General features: G+C 41.8%; 1 protein-coding gene across 2 annotated transcripts in view; it reads left to right on the forward strand.

Annotated features, from left to right (window-relative positions):
* Window positions 1-24,907, forward strand: part of LOC131926911 (fibroblast growth factor receptor-like 1) — a 42,180-nt gene that overhangs the window by 11,448 nt on the left and 5,825 nt on the right. Inside the window, exons 1-2 of one of the 2 annotated variants that reach the window (XM_059282500.1) lie at window positions 20,479-20,674; window positions 23,315-23,392. In XM_059282500.1, the coding sequence (XP_059138483.1) occupies window positions 23,326-23,392 (67 nt within the window). In that variant the 5' untranslated portion in view covers window positions 20,479-20,674; window positions 23,315-23,325. Of the gene's footprint in view, window positions 1-20,478; window positions 20,675-23,314; window positions 23,393-24,907 lie in introns of those variants that run through there. The other variant, XM_059282501.1, reaches the window with a different exon arrangement.

The following is a 24,907-nucleotide window of genomic DNA, read 5'->3' on the forward strand; positions in this document are numbered from 1 at the left end:
AATACGGCTAACCCGTTCTATAACCGACTTGACATAGTCACACAGACTGACTGATCTAAGCGAGCGATGAAGATGGAAGAGAGCTCGCTGAAACGGGAAGAGAGAGAGAGAGCGAGTCCTGCTGTCCCCTCCTATTTATGCCTTGTATCCGTACTCGTTTCCGTACTTGTATTCCTCCGTAATCGATACTTGTACTCGATCTCCAACCACCAGTTGCGTAGTTCAAACGTACAGACCGTAAAATAACATCTGCGTCCTATCCATCAAAGTTGACAGGCCGTCTGAATACCGTTTCCCAAAATAGCACGCGTTGGCTTTGAGGTTGTTATCAGCCCGACCCAATAAGCCACCTGTTATCGGTTGCATCAGACCAATACCGCGTCTCGGCCTCTCGTTCGTTATCATTTGTAACTGGTAGTTAGGCCTACCCCAGTTACATATATATATATATATATATATATATATATATATATATATATATATATATATATATATATATATATATATATATATATACTCTATTATATTCCACTTATGTATGATTTAAAAAAATAGATTCACAAATACTAGAGACGTAGCTTAACTAAGATTAAATTTAAAAAAAACTATTTAAAAAAATATTTGAATAGACATCGATGGTTTAAAAATCAGCCAGCCCTACTCTTGTCTTTAAGCAAGCACTCTCTATATGTGATGTATTCAATATTTATATAAGTGTGGGCCCCTACCCGTCCGTCCTGACGGTGCAGTTGCTAGTACGTGTAGATGACAAGTGTGAACCCGCCAAAGGTTAAACTCCGTGCAGACGTTCAGCTGTGCCGCCAATCGCTGCGATAAAGGATGTTTTCATTCGTCGCTTGTTTGTTGGTGGAAGCCCTCGACTGCCCGAACATTTTCATAGTCTTTCTGCTCACTTGGAATGCACGTGTTATGCTTCCCCAATCCCCCACCCCCACTCGAGCTGTGCTTTCCTCTTTATAAGGTGCCCCCCCCCCCACGCTAACCAGTGGCGTAATGAAGCACAAAGTGAGGACCTGCCGAGGTTATTTTTAAATGAGCACATGCTCACTCACATCCACCCCCACCCTCCCCCACTCACATCAACCCCCACCCTCCCCACTCACATCTACCCCCACCCTCCCCACTCACATCCACCTTCACCCCTCCCCACTCACATCCACCCCCACCCTCCCCACTCACATCCACCCCCACCCTCCCCACTCACATCCACCCCCACCCTCCCCACTCACATCCACCTTCACACCTCCCCACTCACATCCACCTTCACCCCTCCCCACTCACATCCACCTTCACCCCTTCCCACTCACATCTACCCCCACCCTCCCCACTCACATCCACCCCCACCCTCCCCACTCACATCCACCTTCACCCCTCCCCACTCACATCCACCTTCACCCTCCCTCCCCACTCACATCCACCCCCCCCCTCCCCACTCACATCCACCTTCACCCCTCCCCACTCACATCCACCCCCACCCTCCCCACTCACATCCACCTTCACCCCTCCCCACTCACATCCACCTTCACCCTCCCTCCCCACTCACATCCACCCCCCCCTCCCAACTCACATCCACCTTCACCCCTCCCCACTCACATCCACCTTCACCCCTCCCCACTCACATCCACCTTCACCCCTCCCCACTCACATCTACCCCCACCCTCCCCACTCACATCCACATTCACCCCTCCCCACTCACATCCACCCCCACCCTCCCCACTCACATCCACCCCCACCCTCCCCACTCACATCTACCCCCACCCTCCCCACTCACATCTACCCCCACCCTCCCCACTCACATCTACCCCCACCCTCCCCACTCACATCCACCTTCACCCCTCCCCACTCACATCCACCCCCACCCTCCCCACTCAGATCCACCTTCACCCTCCCCACTCACATCCACCTTCACCCTCCCCACTCACATCCACCTTCACCCTCCCCACTCACATCTACCCCCACCCTCCCCACTCACATCCACCTTCACCCTCCCCACTCACATCCACCCCCACCCTCCCCACTCACATCCACCCCCACCCTCCCCACTCACATCTACCCCCACCCTCCCCACTCACATCTACCCCCACCCTCCCCACTCACATCCACCTTCACCCCTCCCCACTCACATCCACCCCCACCCTCCCCACTCACATCCACCTTCACCCTCCCCACTCACATCTACCCCCACCCTCCCCACTCACATCCACCTTCACCCTCCCCACTCACATCTACCCCCACCCTCCCCACTCACATCCACCTTCACCCTCCCCACTCACATCCACCCCACCCTCCCCACTCACATCTACCCCCACCCTCCCCACTCACATCCACCTTCACCCTCCCCACTCACATCCACCTTCACCCTCCCCACTCACACCTCCATACTCTCATTCCCCCCCCCCTACTACCATCCTAAACTTCCCCAGTCATATTTACACCACCCTCTTAACCTCCCACTTAACATCGTAAGTTGTATTTTATCAACACATTTTATTGACTGAAACAAAAAGAACGGAAATTATTGTAAGAACAAAATAACATCATATCGAGTCGTAAAACACAACAGAGAATTTGGGTTCTTTCCACTCGTTTAAAATGTATTATAAGAATTAGCATTTTAATCTTTCACAGGTAAAACAGTAGTTATCTACAATTGTATTTGTGTTCCCACTTTCTGTTAATTTATCTAAATGAGTGTTTTTCTGTGTATAAAACACCACCAAATCCCCAGAAAGAAAGATTCACCACACTCATTAAAATCGTAGAAAGAAAAAAAAAACCCAACAGAACCCACACATTTTAACCCTCCATCTCGTCCTCGTAATCTGTCGTATGCCAGATCGCGATTACCCGGACATTTAAAACTGCTAGAACTGCCATGACACGCCACCTGGTGATTTACGAACAACGAGGGCAGCAGTGACGCGCTACGTCGGCAGCCATTGTGTGCCAGCCATCTCTCTCGGTCTAAGGCAGCCAGCAGCCGGTACCAATTGTGAGCAACAACATGCAGCCGACGGGGATCGATTGCGGCAAATTTTATGGACAAAACACCTCATCAACTAGTATCAGGATAAAAAAATTATTTTATTTTATTTGGGAGCAGTTGGGTAAATGTTTGAAAGAAAACATAACTCGTACATTACAAGCGAGCAGTAGAACTGAAAATGTGCGGCCAACACAATTAGAAGGAAAAAAAGTCGAATAACACTAGGACCCTGACAGCTGACACAAAACACGCCATGTCTCCGTGCTGGATACAACAAGTCCTCCATGCATCATCTTATACACCATGAGTCATTATTCAACCCCTCCCCCCAATAAGACCCACCCCGCCCGTCCCTGTATTTGAGTCCCCTCCATCACCCCCCGCAACAGATTGCCAGTCAGATATTATTGCCTGTCCCTCTTATCTCCTCTAATCGTTGGCTAATTTATTTTTATTAGACCCCCCATCTTGCCCTGTATTAAGCCGCCGTCCTAAGATTTTTCTGTCTAACACAAGCGGTGCTTTCCTTCTTTCAGACTCTGATGTCATATTTTATCTTCTTCCTTCCCAAAATATCGCATGGTGTTTTTTTTTTTTAAGTTTAAAAAATATAATTGAATTATATTCCCGTATAAAAAATAAAAATCAATTTAGTTTCATCGTTAATTTTAAAAAAAAAACCCACGATGCACGTGCAATTAAAATGCGTGTCATATTTCATACACAGATTACCTGTATAGGTCATATTACGAGTTTTACCGTACGTGTTTTTATGTAAAATAAAATTTAATTTCAAAAGCTGGGGAAAAAATCATTAGCCAGCCTTGATCGTGCAGTATTCATAGGACTCGCAATAGTATATTATTACAAAGATTATTTTTCAAAGCTAGATCAATGATCTGTGTTATTGTTTTTCCGCGGAGTAGACCTAGGATGTTAGGTGGAGCGCATGCGCAGACAGACGAGTTGGTTCTTCTACAAAGGAGTTGGAACAGATGAGCAGTTATGGGACATTAAACACCATTATGGGCACTCAGATGGGACATCGATTTATTTAGTGTGACGTGTATAGTTTGTTGTTAGGCTCAACTAGAATTGGTAGGTGTCAGATGTAGGGTTTAGTGTTGGTTTACATGAATCGGTAGGTTTGATATGCAAGGTTTGGTGCTTGGCTAAACAATGAATGGTTGTGAAATGCAAGTTTAGTATTTGCCTACAGCTGCAACCCTGAAACAAAGCTCTACAGTGAGACACCCCATGGTACTATTCACCCCTTTAGTATGTCAAAGTGATATCCTATACACCCGCAAGCTGCGACACCCTATATCCTGTACACCCACAGTGTGGCACCCTACACACACTAGGGCGACACCCCCACAGTGCGACACCCTACTATTCTGTACACCCCCACAGTGCGACACCCTACTATTCTGTGCGCCCCCACACAGTGTGGCACCCTACTATTCTGTACACCCCCACAGTGCGACACCCTACTATTCTGTACACCCCCACAGTGCGACACCCTACTATTCTGTACACCCCACAGTGCGACACCCTACTATTCTGTGCGCCCCCACACAGTGTGGCACCCTACTATTCTGTACGCCCCCACAGTGCGACACCCTACTATTCTGTACGCCCCCACAGTGCGACACCCTACTATTCTGTACGCCCCCACAGTGCGACACCCTACTATTCTGTACACCCCCACAGTGCGACACCCTACTATTCTGTGCGCCCCCACACAGTGTGGCACCCTACTATTCTGTACGCCCCCACAGTGCGACACCCTACTATTCTGTACGCCCCCACAGTGCGACACCCTACTATTCTGTGCGCCCCCACAGTGCGACACCCTACTATTCTGTACGCCCCCACAGTGCGACACCCTACTATTCTGTACGCCCCCACAGTGCGACACCCTACTATACAACACGACGGCATTCATTTCACACCGAGATCGACACAACCGGCCCGTTGTATGGGGTCCAATTAAAGTCTGGGGGGAAGCGGACGTTTAGTTTACACTGGTGGGGGAGGGAGGGAGGGGTGGGGCTCCAGTAACACATGGTCACGTGTGCTGCCAGCTGACCTCGAAATGTCACGACACGCACAATTAGCCAATCACGTGGTTGTCATGGTGATACGACTTTGGCCTCCGGTCGGCTGGAATACTAAGGGGCCCTAAACATCTGACGTCATATCCCCCCCCCCTCCCCAAGAGTTCTGTCGTCTTACGGCAAAAGTCCACTTCCGTGACGCACCACGGTGTAAGGACGACAACCTGTGTGACGTTGTGCAAGTGTTGTCAGGGATCTGCTGACGTGTCCAATAGCAAGGACTGAATATCGTTAGAAAAAAATTTGTAAAGAAAAATGTAAAGGTGAACCCTATCTGAATACATTCTGTTTTTAAATCAACCTTTCAGGTAGCCAATTCCGTATATCGGAAACAAAGTGTAAACCTACATCAAGAATGTGTAACCACAAATAAAGTTCACACTATCTAGTTGTATGACCCGCTGTTTCTCCAGCAATAAACGTCAACAACGTGACCATAACCGTGCCATCCATCAGGTCATCGTTTGGCTACCAGCACGGCCATGTATTGACCAAAGATCATCGGCGGACCGAAAGCAAGGCCGTCCGGCGGTCATAAAACACGGGCGGCGTTATTTGCACGGCAGGCCGGGCGGGGCGATTTACTCTCCGCTAATGAGCCCGTCGCTCCATCAACCCGTCCCCGGCAACATTAATTGACATTTAATACGGGCCCTGCCAACTAGCTTATAAACAATTGCATTTACTAGCACTTGGGGTGGGGGGCGTGATGTATCGGGATAAAAATTACTTGTTTTACACGTGTTGAGTTTGGATAACGACTAAAAATGACTTGTTTTACACGTGTTAAGTTTGGATAACGACTAAAAATGACTTGTTTTACACGTGTTAAGTTTGGATAACGACCGGCACAGACACACGCCAAATCTAGGTTTGTTTTTGTTTTAACACCTGTGTCGCTCATGTTAGCCAACACGTTATGGTAAACTTACCCTTCACCCACCAGGCTTTAGAGTTAGGTTTCAGTGGATTATTTTAATGACAGCAATCGTTAATATCGTTATACGTTTACATTTTTAAAGCTTGGCTTAACCAATTCACATAAAATCTCGCACTAAATTTCTAAATTGTTATTTCCTATCGCAATACGTTTATATTTTGTAAGCTTGCTTTAACCAATTCACATAAAATCTGGCACAGAAATTTGAAACTGCTATTCTCTAACCCACCTTTTCTAATACCCCAACAACAACACCGCTCATAAACCGACCCTTCCTTTGTGTCCTGTTATTTTTACCCGGGGTCTATGGCAAACACCGGTGTCCAGTCACAACTTGTTCCCTCCCGGTGTCGCGTCATCTTACAATGCCAGGATATTGATTCCATTAGGTTGTCTCTACTGACACAATGCCAGCCCGGTTCCATCGACTTCCGCTTTTCATTAGCATCTTTCCACCATCTTTGTCTAACTAAACCGTTCCGCGGGCTAGGTCCGTCTATTGAATGGTAGCGTCAGGGAGATCAATTTGTCCCGAGTTTTTTCAATCGTTTTATCAGCACGTTAGTCGCGTGTACTGGGGGTCTTTGACACGGGCTCACCTCCCCCACCCCACCCCTCACCTCCCCCACCTCACCTCCCCCACCCCTTACCTCCCCCACCCCACATTGAGCACTCGTGTATAGATCTGACACTCCGCATCCGTGTGTGAAATCTCTTGTTTATTGAGGTGTTCGACACAGACCCACCCCCACTTAGTATTCCTCGTCTAGCTGAGTTTGACAACCTAACCTTCCCACAACCCCCACCCCACACAATACCAGTGTGGTTATTATTTGACACACTTCTTTAATCATTGTTATGTGAGAAATGTATTACAATTGTAAGACCTTTTTAATATAGTGGGACCCAAGTGTTATAGTGGGATCAACACGCCGTGGGACCCTTGTGTTAACGTTTTGGGACCATTATGTTAACATTGTGGGACCATTATTCATTATGATAACATTGTGGGACACTTATATTCACGTTCTAGGACCCTTATGTTAAAGCTGTTTTAACCCTTATGTTAACTTACTGTAAACCCTTATGTTAACCCTTATATTAACCCACGTACCGAAGCCCCTGAACTAAACCAAACCGTTACCAGACGGTAAAGAGACGCGAGTCCCCCCATTTAGATAGGAGTTTACAAAGCTACAGGAGTTTACAGGGCTGCTGTGGACTGGCAGGCTGAACTAGTACATCTGTCAATCAAACACGATAACACTCACATTGCTCGGCGCTGTTTGTAGCTTTCAGCTTCGCATTTCTTCAAACTTCGCCTTTTTTTTTTCTTCTTCAAACTAAAACTTCGCCTTTTTCTTTATTAACTCAGCCCCTTTATTTAAACTATAACTTTTCTTTTTCTTTAAAACTATACCACGGCATGCTTCCTTATACTAACACTTCGCATATTTCTTTCTAGTATGCTGTTGTTATTTTTTTAATGTATAAATTATCATTTGTTCAATTATGCTTGTAAACCTCAGCTTAAGTTTTGAACTGTTTTCGATTTAAAAATTTAAATATTTGAACTGGTGTGCCAAATCCTCACAGCCAAGGCTCGAACAGTTCTAGCAGTCTAGTACTTCCACGGAGAAGGCGAAACTACTTGAGTTGACGCCGGGCTTTATATTCTGTTTTTATCCCCCAACGTTCAAAGCTAATATTTCATTCTTACGTGAGGCCGACTGATGTTCCAGTAAGATCTCAAATACTCTTTTAAAATTTTAAACACCCCCCACGACCCCGTTTTTCTTTATCCCCCCCCCCCCCCCCCCCTTCTTAGCTTGTAATACTAGCACCATAGAATCATGGGTAGTTCCTTTCTTGTTTAATCTATGTGACCATCAAAGCCGATCGGCTTCTGAAACTGCCCTATTATTTCCACACAATGGAAACTTTTGCCTTTATTGTGGCTGGAGTTTAAGAGCCTTAACAAAGATTTATGGTATTTTTTTAAAAACTTGACGGTAAACTACATAGCATTGTGTTTGTGTGTAGGTAGCTATGACACTAGTTTTTTTCTTCCTTTGTTGTTGTGTGTGGTAATTATACAGTGCTGTCGTGTTGTCGTTCTCGCACCGGCGTTGTCTGCCGTTGTGAGGTTTTAGGTTACCGCTGCTGTGTGTGTGGATGTGTGTGTGTGTGTGTTGAGAGGTGGTGGGGGCGGGGTATCACTGTGTAGAACTGGCTGAAATATTTGCCCGTGGATATACGTGCAACTGGTCGTGTTGGTTTTTCTTATTATCGCTCCCGCGTCTTAAACTTACCGCGGTGAGCCTGGGCGTGTGTTGGGGGTGGTAGGGGGTAACACCACACCTTTCATATGGAGGGGGTCGACGCCGCACTGTCATCTTACACCCGGGGCCGGCACGCAATGATGGGGGGGGGGGGGGGGGTAGAGGTATGGCAGACACTTCCTCACCGATAGCCAATTAATCGTAGCGTTTCCACTTTAACGGCGGCAGTTTTTTTTTTTCTTCAAAGGGTAGACTTGATCCGTGTTTAGATTACAGATTTCCACTTCATCGGGGTAACCCTATCTACACTTCAGCATCGTGACACACGTGTGTAGACGTGAAGAACCGTAACACGTGTGTAGTAGAGCAACATCGTGACACTTGTGTAGATGTGTAGCAGCATAACACACGTGTAGATGTGCAAAATCATGACGCATGTTTAGACATGCAGCAATGTGTTACTATGTGTAGCACCATAACACACATCTAGATGTGCGTGTCTGGTGTGTGATGTGTAGTGCACATCCCAACCCCCCTCTCCCCCCCCCCCCCCCCCCATTGGCGTGTTGAGGTAACATTATCCCCCTCCGTCGCAACACGATACATCTGTGAATGCGCCGTTCTTACGAACGGCTCTCTCGAGTACGACTGTCTTCAGCACGGCTCTGGGAGCACATCCGTGTAGAGCAAGGATTTGTGGAGCCCATCCATGTAGAGCAAGGATTTGTGGAGCCCATCCATGTAGAGCAAGGATTTGTAAAGCCCATCCGTGTAGAGCAAGGATTTGTAAAGCCCATCCGTGTAGAGCAAGGATTTGTAAAGCCCATCCGTGTAGAGCAAGGATTTGTAAAGCCCATCCGTGTAGAGCAAGGATTTGTAAAGCCCATCCGTGTAGAGCAAGGATTTGTAAAGCCCATCCGTGTAGAGCAAGGATTTGTGGAGCCCATCCACAGAAATCACCATCATTCCACACAAACCACCATTAGGGTATCTGCATGTATGGGTACCAACAGCCATGGTCTCAAACTTTTAACGATGAGCCCAGGAGATCAACAAATGACTATCTAGTAATCTATAATTTTACAAAAATACTAGATCTATTTTAACGTAGGTGCTGTCATACATCAACACAGACACACTTGTACTGTTTATATACCGTACTTTATCTAAAAAGCCTGGCACTTTATTTACCATTCATCATATTTTTTTTCTCTGTAATAATTTCAACCAATCAAAAGATGCGAGCGTGTGGAAGAAAGCTCGGCGGGATGATGAATCGAGAAAACGTAGTAAAAACTGAGAAATCTCTTTGTACGTAACCGTTGACAGCAGACGACTTGGGACTTCCGGTGACATCAGCGTCGCCTAGATACGGTACAAATGACGTGACGGCGTAGATCCGGGGAAAACTTGACAGCAATTTTAAATCAAGCCTTAGACTTCCGTACACGGTTGAGTTGAGTCAGTTCAGAAAGACAAGTGTAAACATTTCGTTGGCTTCGTTTTTCATGCTGGGCAGCGCCACAAAATATAATTTTCTTTTTCACTTTCCCTGACGATAAGGTACTGTTTGAGGTGGTCTGCGGTTCATACGGGCCTTAAGGTGTTTGGTCATTACACTGACCACAGTCTCTTCAATGGCCTGGCTACAGAAACCTCTCTTCTGCTGTATAGACCGTGCCAGTTGTAGGCCTCTAATAAATAAACCGGGAGTGATCTCCCCTAAACTTTCTCGAATATTCTTATATCACTTGGAATGTAGACATGATTTTTAATTACTTAAACTTTTAAAAATAGAATAGAATCTCATAGAAAAAAAAACATTGCGCACCAAACAAACGCCGAAACAAAATGTGCATAATAGTGCGCAATATTATTAGTACTTTATAAATTTACTTGCGTTTTTTGAGAAATCGGAAATAGCGTAAATTAGTACTTCCGGTCAACGAAAATTACTCAAAATTTGATAGAAGGTAGAGAATTAGATCTATTACTTACATGTGAAATTTCATTTATCTATCTGAAATAGTACTCAAGTTATAGGCTTTTGAAAAATTCAAAATAGAAAAAGTACCACTTCCGGTTATCGAAAATCGCTCAAAAGTTGATACGGATCTACGATTTTGATAAAATACTTATATATGAAATTTCATCAACCTAGCTGTAACGGTACTCAAGTTATCGTGTTTACACACAGACACACACACAGACAGACAGACAGACACACAGACACACAGACATACGGACAAGATTGTAAATTATGTTTTTCCGTATCAGTGAGGTGTAAAACGTCGAGATTTGCAAAAATCTCGATTTTTTTTTTGCACGATTACAAGACTTTCTCTATACTTCGTATATACGAGAAAGTAACAATAATAAACCGGGAGTGATCTCCCCTAAACTTTCTCGAATATTCTTATATAAAATAACAGGGGATGGGAACTCGGGCTATAGACATGATTTTTAATCCATTTTAAATACTTAAAGTTTTAAAAATAGAATAAAATCTCGTAGACAAATTAATTGCACACCAAGTGAACGCGAATAAAAAAGCGCATAATAGTTCGCAATATTATTAATACTTTTAAAATTTACATTAGTTTTTTGAGAAATCGGAAGTAGCGTAAATAAGTACTTCCGGTCAACGAAAAATTCTCAAAATTTGACAGAAGGTAGAGAATTAGATCTTTTACTTACATATCAAATTTCATTTATCTATCTGAAATAGTACTCAAGTTATAGGCTTTTGAAAAATTCAAAGTAGAAAAAGTACCACTTCCGGTTATCCGAAATCGCTCAAAAGTTGATACGGATCTACGATTTTGATAAAATACTTATATATGAAATTTCATCAACCTAGCTGTAACGGTACTCAAGTTATCGTGTTTACACACGGACACACACACACACAGACACACAGACATACGGACAGAATTGCAAAGCCCAGTTTTTCAGACTGGAATACGCATAAAACCTTTTAATTTTGATAAATCTGGATTGATAATTTTTGCCCGATTAAAATAAGTCCTCTATACTTCGGATGTGATGAAGGACTGAGGTGTAATACGGTGAAAATAGTTAAAATTTCAAGTGATTTTTGTGCACGATTACAATACTTTCTCTATACTTCGTATATACGAGAAAGTAAAAAGTGTTGAGCAAATTACCATAGTACATCTAGAGACTAGAGCAACATGTCGAATCAACAACATCTACTAGCATCACCGTTGGGGTACGGTCAGTGCTGGGTCAAGATTAGGATTATGGCTATGTTAAGGACCCGGGTTTTTGGTATAGATTCTAGCAGACAATAGAAATTCCAGACGTATTGTGAAATTGAGTGCCGAATTTTATAAACAATTCAGTGTTTTCTAAGTTCCATATGTGTATGTTTTGGTACAGGGATGTGAGGTAAGGTGAGGAAACGTAAATACCCGACCCCCCCCCCCCCCCCCACGTCTGTTGTGGCGTTGAGTGCACGTAACAGCCCGCATATCGTCGACTGAAGACAAGAGACAGTAGGCAAATTGGCGCGACACCGTCTACTCGCTGGCCGTCCGGCCGCTCCCAGGGCGATGAGAGGGAAGTTTACGTCGATGTCAGGTGGGGGAGGGGGGGAGGGGGAGGGGGTTAGCAGCCCTGTCTTCAAATCGTCTGGAAGACGGTTGTTTTGTCAGTTGTTGGTGTGGTAGAAATCCGCTGTCTCGCACATGACACGAGCTGTCTGCCCGCCCTTATCTGCCCTCGTGCCCCACCCCCCCCCCCCTCCCCATCCTCAAGCCAAGGCTAAGTGAGGTCAATGGCGATGTTTTGATAAACGTGTGTGGACCAAGCGGACAGGGTTTTACTACACTGGCTAATCACACTCGTAGATTATAGAAGCCCATAAAACGCGTCAACAAACGATAACAAAATATACGGATTAGAGTTCACTACCATCAAAACTGTTTTTAAAAAAACCCGCCGGAGATCAACTTCTGCTTATTGAAATTGTTTACATAATTATATGCTAATGTCTCCCATTTTTCCCCACCGCGGCCATTATTACCCCACCAACGCTGAGCGTCAAATTGAGCGCGGCCTATGTTAATGCAGTTGGTCTTACAAGACAACTGTGAACTCTGCTCTTTACTGCCTTCTCTCCCCTTGAGAGTAGTCGAACGTAGATGGCGGCGAATGGTGTAACGAATGCATTCCTCCTGAAGTCTGCTGCGGGACTTCCCGATAGGTTAACTCCATTTATCACCGAGGTGGGGAGGGCTAGGAGGGGGGTGGGGGGGGGGGGAAGAAAGAAGACGTTGGGGAAAAAGAAAGAAAAAACAACTAAAAACAACAATCTTATAAAACAGCTTCTTATCATTTCTTTATGACTCCCGTTTCTTTTGTGTTTCGTTTTCCAAATTGTCGAAAATTTAATTTTAGAAGCCTTCAAAGGCCACAGGTGTTTGATTGCAAATGTCATTGTTTTGATTTGGAGCAGCAGAGGCACATAGCAGATCAGGTACGACTTCAATTAAACAACCGCCAAACATGTTTCTGGTGGAGTATATCTGCATCAAAAGATCGTGGGCTTGGGTCCGTTTTTTAAGGCGACACCACGTGATAATCAATGTCACGTGATAAGATGAATTTGGTCACTCATGTTGTCTGGCTGCTTGACTATTTGATTTTATTTTGATCAAGTGCCTTTACAAACCAGCTACAAAACACGCTCCTAAACCCCACATTAACCACACTCTAATTAAATTACGTCCATAAAACACATAAAACCCACACATATAGGCTTATAAAACATCCCAACTAAACCACACCTAAAAAAAAACGATGCTTCTTAAGTTCGCAGCTAAATCACATCCCTGACACCCCCTTACTGTGTCCTTACACCTCACCTAAATCACCCCGCTTACAACGAAACTAGACTACAACTACCCAAATCACAACTCTACACACAACTTGTCCTATAAACTCACAAATCTACACACAACTTGTCCTATAAACTCATAAATCTACACACAACTTGTCCTACAAACTCACAAGTCTACACACAACTTGTCCTATAAACGCACAAATCTACACACAACTTGTCCTATAAACTCATAAATCTACACACAACTTGTCCTACAAACTCACAAGTCTACACACAACTTGTCCTATAAACGCACAAATCTACACACAACTTGTCCTATAAACTCATAAAAATCTACACACAACTTGTCCTATAAACGCACAAATCTACACACAACTTGTCCTATCAAATCACACGTCTACACACAACTTGCAATTCGATTATTCCCAAACATATCCAGCGTGACAGCCAAAAAACCTCAGACAATTTATTTCTAAAGCCTGAAATCCTTCTTTTAAAATCCGCATTGTAAACCCTTGCTTTATCGGATTATCTAATAGAAAGCCCATATCACGTGATGTTAGAAAGTGGCTTTAGTGGGATTGAAAGGTTCGAACCTTGAATATAAAACGATGTCAACAAGCCAGGCGTACCAAAAATAAATTTAGGCATAATTTTATTTTTATTTAAAATAAATGACAAGACATTCCTGTATTATTTTTTAAAGAGCTAAAGTTGAGGATTGAAGCCATACAATGGCCTTAAAGTTTAATACGTCACGAATGGCCGTCGTTGAAAATATATCTAAACTTAGCCCAACCCATGTTTAATCCTAACTTGGAGCTTAAATCTATGACTTCTCTATAATAATTCGATTACGTCATAATAACGCAATGATTCCCGTCTCTACACCTACACCAAACCATTAACACCATCACTAAACCACCACACACCACATTACTAACACCATCACTAACTAAACCGTCACGAAAACACCACTTCACTAACACCACCACTAAGTAAACCGTGACTACATCACCACCTCCCTAACACCACCACTAACTAAACCGTGACTACACCACCACTACCACACCCAGCCCCCTGAGATCACGTGGTATTTGTTGAATGTACAACAAGGTGTAAGAAAGCAATGGATCAGGCCTGACACGACACAAGAATGAAACCTGTGAAGTCCCGGCATTGTACCACCCCCCCCCCCCCCCACACACACACACACCTCCCCTCCCGCACACTGTTTACATTGGCTTACAGGATCCATTGGAAATGATGAGAAAATTACTCCTATGCTCGTTAGATAAGACGTGGGGGAATTTTTTTTCCCCAACTGTTGTTGGTGCAGGGGCGATAACTGCGCGCAGGCTAGAATAACCGAATCTTCACTGGGTGATAGCGGTCGAGTGTTGGCCTTAAGATAAAGGCCAGAATTAAAAGGTTAGTGTGGGGACGTAGATAACGACTACATGAAATGTAACATTTTACATATTTTGTTTTATAGGATTACCGTGTTTTTTTGTTTTGCTTTTTCCCAGTTTTACAGAAGACATCGTGTTTATAACTAAAACAACGTAGGAAAAATTAATATGAAGTAAATTTACCTTTTTGAATATTTATTTCAATGAAATACCCGTAATTATTTTAAATATAATTCAAACATTCTTACAGCAAAAAAAAAAAAAAAATCGTGCAATAAAAACAATGTAAAAACAATTATTTGAAATAACTTGCTTTTTGGGGAAAAACATTATTTTCTATGGAGATTGGTAATTATTTTAACTTTATTGTCCCATCGTTACAAAAGATGTAAGATTATAAACAGTGTAGGGACTAAAGTTTCAATATAACCCAACTCTTGTCTAAGGTTACGATTACTTTATGGTTTGATTTAGCCCCCCGTGCCTTACGCTGTAATTACTAATGAGGTACGTCTAACCCAACACTAGAAACCAACGGACGATGATCACGGCGACCGTGGGGGGTCGGGCAACCCTCGCACCGCCCCAGCTGTGAGACGAGGAAGATGCCCGTATGTGCTTCATCCATCTCAGTCGAGACGACTAGCGAGGGTCTGTCAACATTGATTGATTGATTGAATTCAATGTTCCCAGTAGATTCACCATCTAGCAACATTCCACCCCCACCACACGACCTCCTACCCCCACCCCCTCCCTAGCTCATCATTAACCAGAATCTACTAAGAGAAAATGTCACTGAGGTCTAGTGTGTTCGTCTTAAAAATAATGTGCGAGTCTTCTTCATCTCGCTGTATGTGACCCCAAACAAGACTGGGACCCCACACTACTTCATCTCGCTGTATGACTGTATGTGACCCCTTCAACACTGGGACCCCATCAATCTTCAATCATAAAGTCTATATTCCCAATACTTTAGACCACAGACTTGAAGCACTATGTTCCCCTAAAAAAATGCTTATTGCTTTACACAACTTTAAAGGTCATGTTCCTCCAAAGCCTAAAGCCCCTGTTCCTTCTTCTAAACTCTAAAGCCCATATTCCTTCTCCTAAAGCCCCTGTTCCTTCAACACGCTAAAGCCCATGTACCCCTACACAACTCTAATTTAAGCCCAAGTTCCCGCTACTAAAAACGCTAACCTAAAGCCCTACAACAAAACGCTAACCTAAAGCCCTACAACAAAACGCTAACCTAAAACCCCTGTTCCCACGCTAACATCAACACACCAAACTTAGATCCTGTCTGATATCAGGATCCCACCTTGACACCTCGGTGAATTACGGCGATTTGCGGTGAAATTGTCATGCCGCCATATTAAACGGCACGTGTGCCCTGCGACCGTACACCGCACGTGTGCGTGTGTGTGTGTGTGTGTAGCCCTGTGGTAGAGCGACTCATTGTTCGGCTCGCCGCTCTATTAAATCCCAGTTCTATGGATGGACATTTCCTGAACCCCCCGCCCCCGCGCTCTTAAGGGACGGGCAACACACCTGGTAGAAAACTGATTTTTTTCCCTAATGGCTTTATTTAATCGCGCCGCTAAAATATATTTCCCGCTTCTAATTACTACTGCCACTTCATTATTAAATTCAATTATCACTGCATAATTACTTACATTGGGTTGTAAGTTGTAATTATTTATTTTCGGACACCTTTTCTTACAAAAATTAGATTGTAGTTTTTTTGCTATTAGTTATACAAATAATATATCAAACCGGACTTCAAATTTGAATGCCTAATTTAATTCGCATGTTGTTGTGTTTTTTTTAACCGTAGTAATAAGATAGTCAATAGTGGAGGGGGTATCACTCGTACAATGAAGGGGGAAGGGAGGGGTACTCATCGTATATCTTAGTTAAAGTAGTCTCAACCTATTAAGTTCAAGGTCACTCAGCATCTGCCTCATGCAGTATACACCAGCTACGGTGTTGGAATCGCTTTTTATTTTCTCTCTCGTCCGATTGCCCCCCCCCCCCCCCCCCGGCCCTCACCCCCACCCTCGCACATACCCACATACCCAGCGCTGATCTGTATTTTTTTAAGCCGTGCAGCCTCGCTCGGTACGGGCCGGATTGACGTGCCCCCTACGCCTATCTCGTCTCAGCTTTGTTATCGTACTCCCGGGAAGCCTAAGCGCCCCTGTTCCTGTCCTTACACCATTTTTTTTAAAAGTGGGGAGTAGTTGTGAGAATTTTTTTTTTAAATAGAAAATCTTAGGCTCTCAAATAAAACTTACTGTGTCTGTGTGTGTACATCCATGTATGTGTATCTGGAGTGTTGGGGTAAACTTAAGCCCACAAAGACGCCAAACAAAAGCCCCCAATATACTCCAGGTACAAACCTTTAAATATGCGTCAACCATACCCTTCCCGCACATACTTTTACATATACTTCACTTATACCGCCATTGCTATGCTTACGTACGGCCTACATGTGTTTTGCTTCACAAGCCCACTTTATATGTATTATAATGAGCTTTATAAAAAGTTTAACACATACATGTCATACACACCAGCCTTACACATAGTTTACCCATGACATACCTCTGCGATATAAGCCGAACACAATAAGAGGATTAGCATAGATACACGATAAACGATGCACAACCATATAATACATGTCCAATGAAACTCGTATCTTTAAACATATGTTGAACAGATCAACAAAATATGGTTTAATAGCATTTGCTAGCCAATATATAATTTAATTATTATTGAATTTTGTAGGCCTAAATCAATAACCAGCTAACGGGGTAGTTTTTATTTAAATTCTAAATATACCTATGATTATTCTTAAATAGATGTACATTACTGCATAATTAAATGTACGGAGATTTTGATCAAATTATTTGACCAATTTAACACCAAAAGCTATGTTGTAGAACTGTCCTCAAAATTTGTAATAGTTGGCTACCACGAACTCAAGGAGCGCCGCAGATTTCAGTGTGACGTGTCTGGCACTAGATCTTACCCAGTGACGTCGTGTCTTGTCAGCGGTCGCGCATGACGTCACCAGGCCCTGACACTCCCCGATACATGCGCGGTGAAGCTGGTTTCACTGGGTATTCCCGGAGAGATAAAAAAAAAAGGGGAAAAAACCCCGTGCACTGACCGTCTGGTTACTTGCAAAAATGTGTCAGCCCAGTGAGCTTGTGCAGACAGCTGTCTAGGCTCCACGCGATGTGGGATTAATCATTTGCATACAGAGGTGTGAAAAATGTGGGCGTGGAAGGGGAGGGGGGGGGGGGAGAAGATGAAATCACCTGAAAATTACACAATACCATCCTTCGATTTGCTTGGTTATGACTCGGTTATTACATCATGTGACAGCTTTACTCCGTCTAGCACACGTGTGAGTAGTTAAGGAACAACCGGAAATGCTGTCTCCGCCAATCAAAAAACGCGTTATTCTTACAAACAAGGGTATAAGTTTGGTAGATTTTTTTTCTAAGAAATCCAAATCACTAGAGACTTGAAGAGCGTAGCATCTATTATATTGCCACATTCATCATAATTGTTTTTTTCTTGAGATTCCACCAGACTAGGTAATTTTTTTTTTCTTTATCGATTTTCTTACAGCCTGTGTACGACTTTCATGCTGGTCGTCTATTTGACCATAACTAGTAAATAATTTACTACTGGGTGGGTTAGACTATACCAGAACGATGAAATCTTTGTGGTTTGCCTTATTGATTTTGTTGTCTTATATACGAAATATTCAAATCCCACCAAATTTATATAATGGATACATTTCAATATGAAAAGTATCTCAAATCTTTTTTTAGTTAATTTATATTTGCTTAAACATTCCATTAGAAATATACAATGTTAATTCTAGTTTTTATTTGATAAATACTTTATAATATAGTGTTAACGTTGGTATTTCGTTTCATTTTTAATCATTCCAAAAAAAAAAAAAAAACACCAAATGTAGAGTTACAATGTTAATAGGCTGCACAATATGTAGGGAGTAAGTACCCTTTCCTTTCATAAACTTAGTTCATGTGTGTCAGCACAGTTCGTGACAGTCCTGTTTTTAACTGCTATGAGAGTAGCATTAACAAAACAGGAAGTCGTCAATGTGACTCATCCTATATTAAAGTTATTACACCGACACGAGCGACCCATTTTGTGAGCTAAACTTTGACCCTTGAACTCACAAATTGGAAGTAAAATATGAGTGTGGGGCACACAAAAATTTAGCCGTTTCAAATGTGGAGTTAACCGGCGTTTATAGAAAGCAAAATGAGAGAGAGAGAGAGGGGGGGGGGTGTCGAGTGGGCTAACCAGCAAACGCAACGACAAACCATAACTTAATCCTTCTGTCAATGGGGATTATTTATTTAATCAGAGGCTTAGCGCCGGGGTTATTTGGTCCGTGTTTAGGTGCTGCTGAAAAGGAAGCCAGTGCTATAAATAAACCAGGAGTCTGTCGCAGATCTCCAGGTGCAGAGTTGAAATGTTTATTTAGTCCATCTTCTTCCATTACACCTCGGAGAAATCAAAATTCATAGGAATGTGTGTAAGTCTTTAATGACGTGTGTGTGTGTAATGTACGGTTAAGGCTTGGTTTAAATTAAAACGCTAGCCACCGTGTTAGTGTTCAACATTTAATCTTCGTTGATCCAGTTTGTTACAATTATATTACTATCCGCAGTTACGGGGGGGGGGGGGGTTAGGGGGTCACAACCCCCCCCCCCATAGACCCCTCGGTATATATATAAAGTATGAGGGGGATGTAAATCGAAAGTTTGAGGGGGGGGGGTGCAAATCGAAAATTTGGGTAATAATTTGAACCCCCCCCCCCCCCATGAGACTATCCTGGCTACGCCACTGACAATCCGACTTATAGCTAGTCTGCTTAAAATAACTGACTTGTTTACATTCTACTTATAGATCTATAATTTAAAAAAAAAACAGCTAAAGCTCTCTCAAGTTAGGTACACTTAGTCGCTATTAGATCTATAACTTCCTCTGAAATCTTGACTTCTATAGAATCGAGACGTCTATATTTACTTAGTACTTGGTTAAAATCTCACATATTTCTAGATTCTAGAACTAACAATGAATCTACAAGTTATAAGTAGGTCTATACCTTGGGAGCAGGTGCATGACTTTTTATCAAACATGAGACACGAAGAAAAAAAACAACCGCCGATTACAACAAGCAACCTAACCCTAATCTTTACCATAGCTCCACCAAACTCTATCCTCAACTTCAACATAACTTTAGCTATTCCATTTCCTCTGTTCAAGCTTGTATCAATGTACCGATTTTCTTGACTACATACGTTAGGTGCAGAACAAACGGGTGCATGTTACCACGTAACGGAAGAGTACATTTACAACTTCACAGGGACTCTAATCTCCGTATGATCCTTTTTTAGCCGTATTAATTTTTGGTCTGGTTTTTTTTCCCACAAAGAAGACTTTAGTTGTACCGGTAAAAATAGGTCAAAGTTTTTTTCTCCCCTTGTTTCTATGCTCATAAATAAATCTTCACTTTCTTTATCAGCGTAAACGATTTCATTGTAATACTTCTCACCTATTCTCTAAAATATTTGATCTACTCAAATAAAAATACACCGGGTATTCCACTATCAGCGCTACTAAACAAGGGCGATAAATTACTTAAGTTTTCAGACATGCGGGTCGACTAGAATAACATTTGCACGATAACTAAAATAGCTCCTCGAATCACGTGATAAAACTACGAGGTCGTTATTGGCTGTAGTTGACAACAACGCGCTATCGTAAATCAGCGGGATGGAGAGGGAACTAGCGGTACGCTCCGATGCAGATTTTTGTGAACCAGCGCGGCGTGCGGACGTATTTTGTGTAGGCTAGTGTGTTATGACAGACTTGGGTGTTGCTTTATTGCCTAGCGAATGTAGTGTTAAATGAGGGCCTATTAAAGTGGATTATTTGATTGTTCGATTTTGTTTCGCAAGCCATGTATCGTATCCTTCTCGGCCTCAGACAACCGCAGGTTAGTTTGGTTGTTAATCGATAGTTTATTAGCCTTTAATTTAATCACTGTATGATAGTATTTGATAGGGATTAGGAGTGTATGTTAAGAAGATTATTGTACACATATGATGATAATGATAGTAGTCAGTAGTGTGTATGTCTATGTCTACTACTACTAGATCTAGTCTACACTCTACACTATACCCATTTTTTAGCTTTCTTGTTAACTTTTAAAATCTAAAGTAAAATAAACTAAGAGTCTATAGTTATAGATCTAGAAATCTAGATTAATCTAGATTCTAGATCTCTAGATCTAGTAATTCTTTATTAAAACATTATTTTCATTTACCGTAGTAGCTTAACAGTTAATTGCTGTTCGATCTAGATCTATATCTAGATCTTCTAGATATAATTCTACAGTTAAAATTCGGCGCAGGCTATTGTTCTATTTAAATATTGACTCAATAACGGTCTATTCTACTCACTCTATCTGATAGAGTCTATCATGTCTAGGCTTAGACCTATTACATTATTTACACTGTCTACGAACGACGACTAAGGTGTAGACTTAAATACAAAACTTTAAAAATAGAACACGAGAGAATACTAAGTTTACCGTACACTATTTATAGTGTAGATCTATATCTAGATCTACTTACTTAATGTACTTATTAACCTAGCCTCGTGATTGATTGGGCCCTTAAATCTAAATGTACGTCGGCTTCCTCGTATTCCTCTGGGCGTGTTTAGCGTTCTGCTGTGTTGAGGATAATGTTTATACCGTTAGCCATGATCTACTTACTAACCTACTGCAGTTCGGGTCTCTAGGATGTGTCTCTTATTATTGTTATCACTGTTTGTTTTGAAATTCTCTTCCGTAAATATGGGGTACATTTGTCTTTCAAAAACACGAATGACTTGATAAGCATTATAAAATAAAATGTAGGCCTTACTTAATAATACGATTTAAAGTAGTGGTTAGATCTAGATGTAGTAAGTTAGCCACACGTAGCCTTCCGTGATATAGATTTTAAATCTAGTATACCCATAATAAACTTAACTAAACCACGCGTAAGCACTTTTACTGTAGACTAGTTCAATAAATAACATTAAATTCTTATAAGACGGAATGGGCTGTTTCTCTCTAAAGAAAAGAAGCCTATTGCTTCAACTGTTTACGGTAATCTCTACTCCCCGCGCGCTTGGCCTGTGTTATAGCACTTTTAGCGGGCAATGTTTTGCTTGTAAGGCTAGGCTAGCCCAAGCCATCGCACAACGCAGGACCTGTAACAGATCGTTTCAATCCAGTTCATTGTTTTCTACTGCTACTAACACACAAAAAAATGTTGTAGGCCTATAGCTTATATCTCTTACTAAACTTATAATATATTGACGTAGACCACATTGGTTTTTTAAATAAAGCTATATTGATTTTAGAGGCTAGATAATAAAATAAACATTTGTAAACCAGAGATCCATAATTATTTATTTCTAATCAACTTACTGTTCAGTCTACTATACATACATTCTAGAGTCTCTGTTAATACTGTTTTGTTTTCCTTTTCTTGAATAAGACAGAGCGTATAAAACATTCTGTTTTATTTTAATAGTCTTTTCTTGATTTTTTTTTTCCTTTTTTTTTGTTGTAATTTGAAAATAAAAGAGATATAGAATAAAAAGTTTGAACCAATTTATCTGCGTGTAGTGTATCAGTGAAGTTTAGCCCACTTGAATAAATCAGGGCAAGTGAAACGTTTAGAAGTGGCTTCAGCTTAGATAACAGTTGATCTATGTTTTCTTTAGCAAGATGCTTGCAGGCTAGGCTGTAGAGTAAAATGTTCCTCCTAGGCTACTTACACTGAGAGGGGTGGGGAGATGTTTTTTTTTTTTTGTTGAGAATTCTGACCAGGGTGGGGGGAGAGGAAGGGTTTAACTGTTACTCACCAAATCCATTTGTATCCTAGAGCCCAGAGGACTCAATAAAATAACTAGGTCAACAATTGTATCTTCCTGACAGGAGTGTTCATGTTGTCTTAACATGGTTTTCTTTGTGTGAGAGCAGAGTTTCTTCCAGACATCTCTCCCCCCCCCCCCCCCCCGAACGAAATGAAATTTATATAATTTATATAGAAAATATATACTTTTAACAGTGTTTCCCCCCCCCCCCCCCCCCCCCCCCCCCCCCCGGAGAAAAAAGTCTGGAAGAAACACTGTGTGAGAGCTACCCCAGTTTTTATGTGCATGTTTTCAAATCATGTACTACTAAATCACTCTGTTGAAACAAGAACAACTAAGTGTAAACAATTTATAAGTCATTGAAAACAAAATTTGTCTTGTTTTATGAGTTCTCTTTTGTCTAATACAGTGGATATTTTTTTTTCTGTAACACTAATATAATTTTAAGCTTTATATTTTTTGCATGCCTAAGTTATAGCAGTACTGAGCTATTCTGTTAAGTCTAAAATTAAGAAATAAGTATTCCAAATTAATCCTTGTAACTAGTATAGACATTCACAATACCATCGGCCTTAACTAATGAACAAAAGTACATTTTGTCAACCAAGTTTTTATTTCTTTTACTTCTTGTTTTATTGCTAACAAATTGCATATAAGTAAATTATTACTCCCCTAACCGTGTCAATTTTGTTTTGTTTTCTAGTGTGGTTCGCTATGGGCAGTGTGACAGTTTGGCAGGGACTGTTGTTACTACAAGTGGTTGTTTGTTCACTACCCAACAGTAAGTAGCACTCTTTTTGTAAATAGAACATAACCTGTGATTCCCTCTTTGTAAATAGAACATCTCCTGTAATTATCTCGTTGTAAATAAAACATCTTGTATGTAAATAAAACATCATGTATGTAAATAGAACATCATGTACATAAATAGAACATCATGTACATAAATAGAACATCATGTACGTAAATAGAACTAATTGTGTAGTTCTTTCATAGTACATCTTGTGTAGTTCTTTCATAGTACATCTTGTGTAGTTCTTTCATAGTACATCTTGTGTAGTTCTTTCATAGTACAACATCTTGTGTAGTTATTTCATAGTACACCATCTCCTGTAGTTCTCTTATTGTAAGTATTACATCTTGTATAGTTCATAATTGCAAGTAGAATATCTCCTGTAGTTGTCTCCTTGTAAATACATTTCCTGTATTATTCATATACCTCCATAGTGTCTGATGGGGGTTGAGTGAATTTCTTTTTACACATCTTATACATATTCAAAACAGCAACAGTATGTTAATACATTTTTCTGAAGGGTGAATAAAAAAAAAAATTGATTGGCCACTGTTCAACACTGCATTGGTGTTAGTTTTTACATTTAAGAAAACATGTTCAGGTTCTGCTTGTATACTGTAGTAAGAAGCCCTAGAGGTGATCAAGCCTATCATAAGGAATAAAAACAGTCTTTGTTGTTGGACTGTTACCTACAAGCCTAGAGACTTTGATCAGATTTAGGACTCTCTAGTTCATAAAATGCTTGTTAGTTCTAAAAGACCCTTTGCTGAACTGGCAATTGACACAATGAACCCTGTAGCCCCAGTATAATAGGGGCTTTCTCCTACCAGGTTTCTCAAAATTCTATGCCAGCTCTGAAATATTATCTGCCAGGGAGGCCAGGACAATGGCCTGAATGGAGCACCCCCAATGCTTGTCATTGAGGCTGTGATGGGCCTCCAGTGAGGCGGAAAGCCCTGTTCACATACACACACACAGGCCTCAGGGATAAGCTCCAAGGAAATAGGTTCACCTATTCACCCCCCTCTCCCCTTACTTTTTTTTCAAACATCTTGACACACAAATAATGAAGTGCCTGAGAAGTACACAATTTTCATTTGTTGGGGTTTACACCATAATTATACACTACAGTAGGACAGGCTAGAGAATGGGTTAGATTTACACTACAGTAGAACAGGCTAGAGAAGGGATAGATTTACACTACAGTAAGACAGGCTAGAGAAGGGATAGATTTACACTATATATTAGGACAGGCTAGAGAAGGGATAGATTTACACTATATATTAGGACAGGCTAGATAAGGGATAGATTTAACCTTTACTAGGACAGGTAAGAGAAGGGATAGATTTACACTTTACTAGGACATGATAGAGAAGGGATAGATTTACACTTTACTAGGACAGGATAGAGAAGGGATAGTTTTACAGTACAGGAGGACAGGCTAGATAAGGGATAGATTTAACCTTTACTAGGACAGGTAAGAGAAGGGATAGATTTACACTA

This window comes from Physella acuta, unplaced genomic scaffold, assembly GCF_028476545.2.
Source record: "Physella acuta isolate Inbredline_101_S28 unplaced genomic scaffold, ASM2847654v3 ptg001349l, whole genome shotgun sequence".
NCBI classification, from domain to species: domain Eukaryota; kingdom Metazoa; phylum Mollusca; class Gastropoda; family Physidae; genus Physella; species Physella acuta.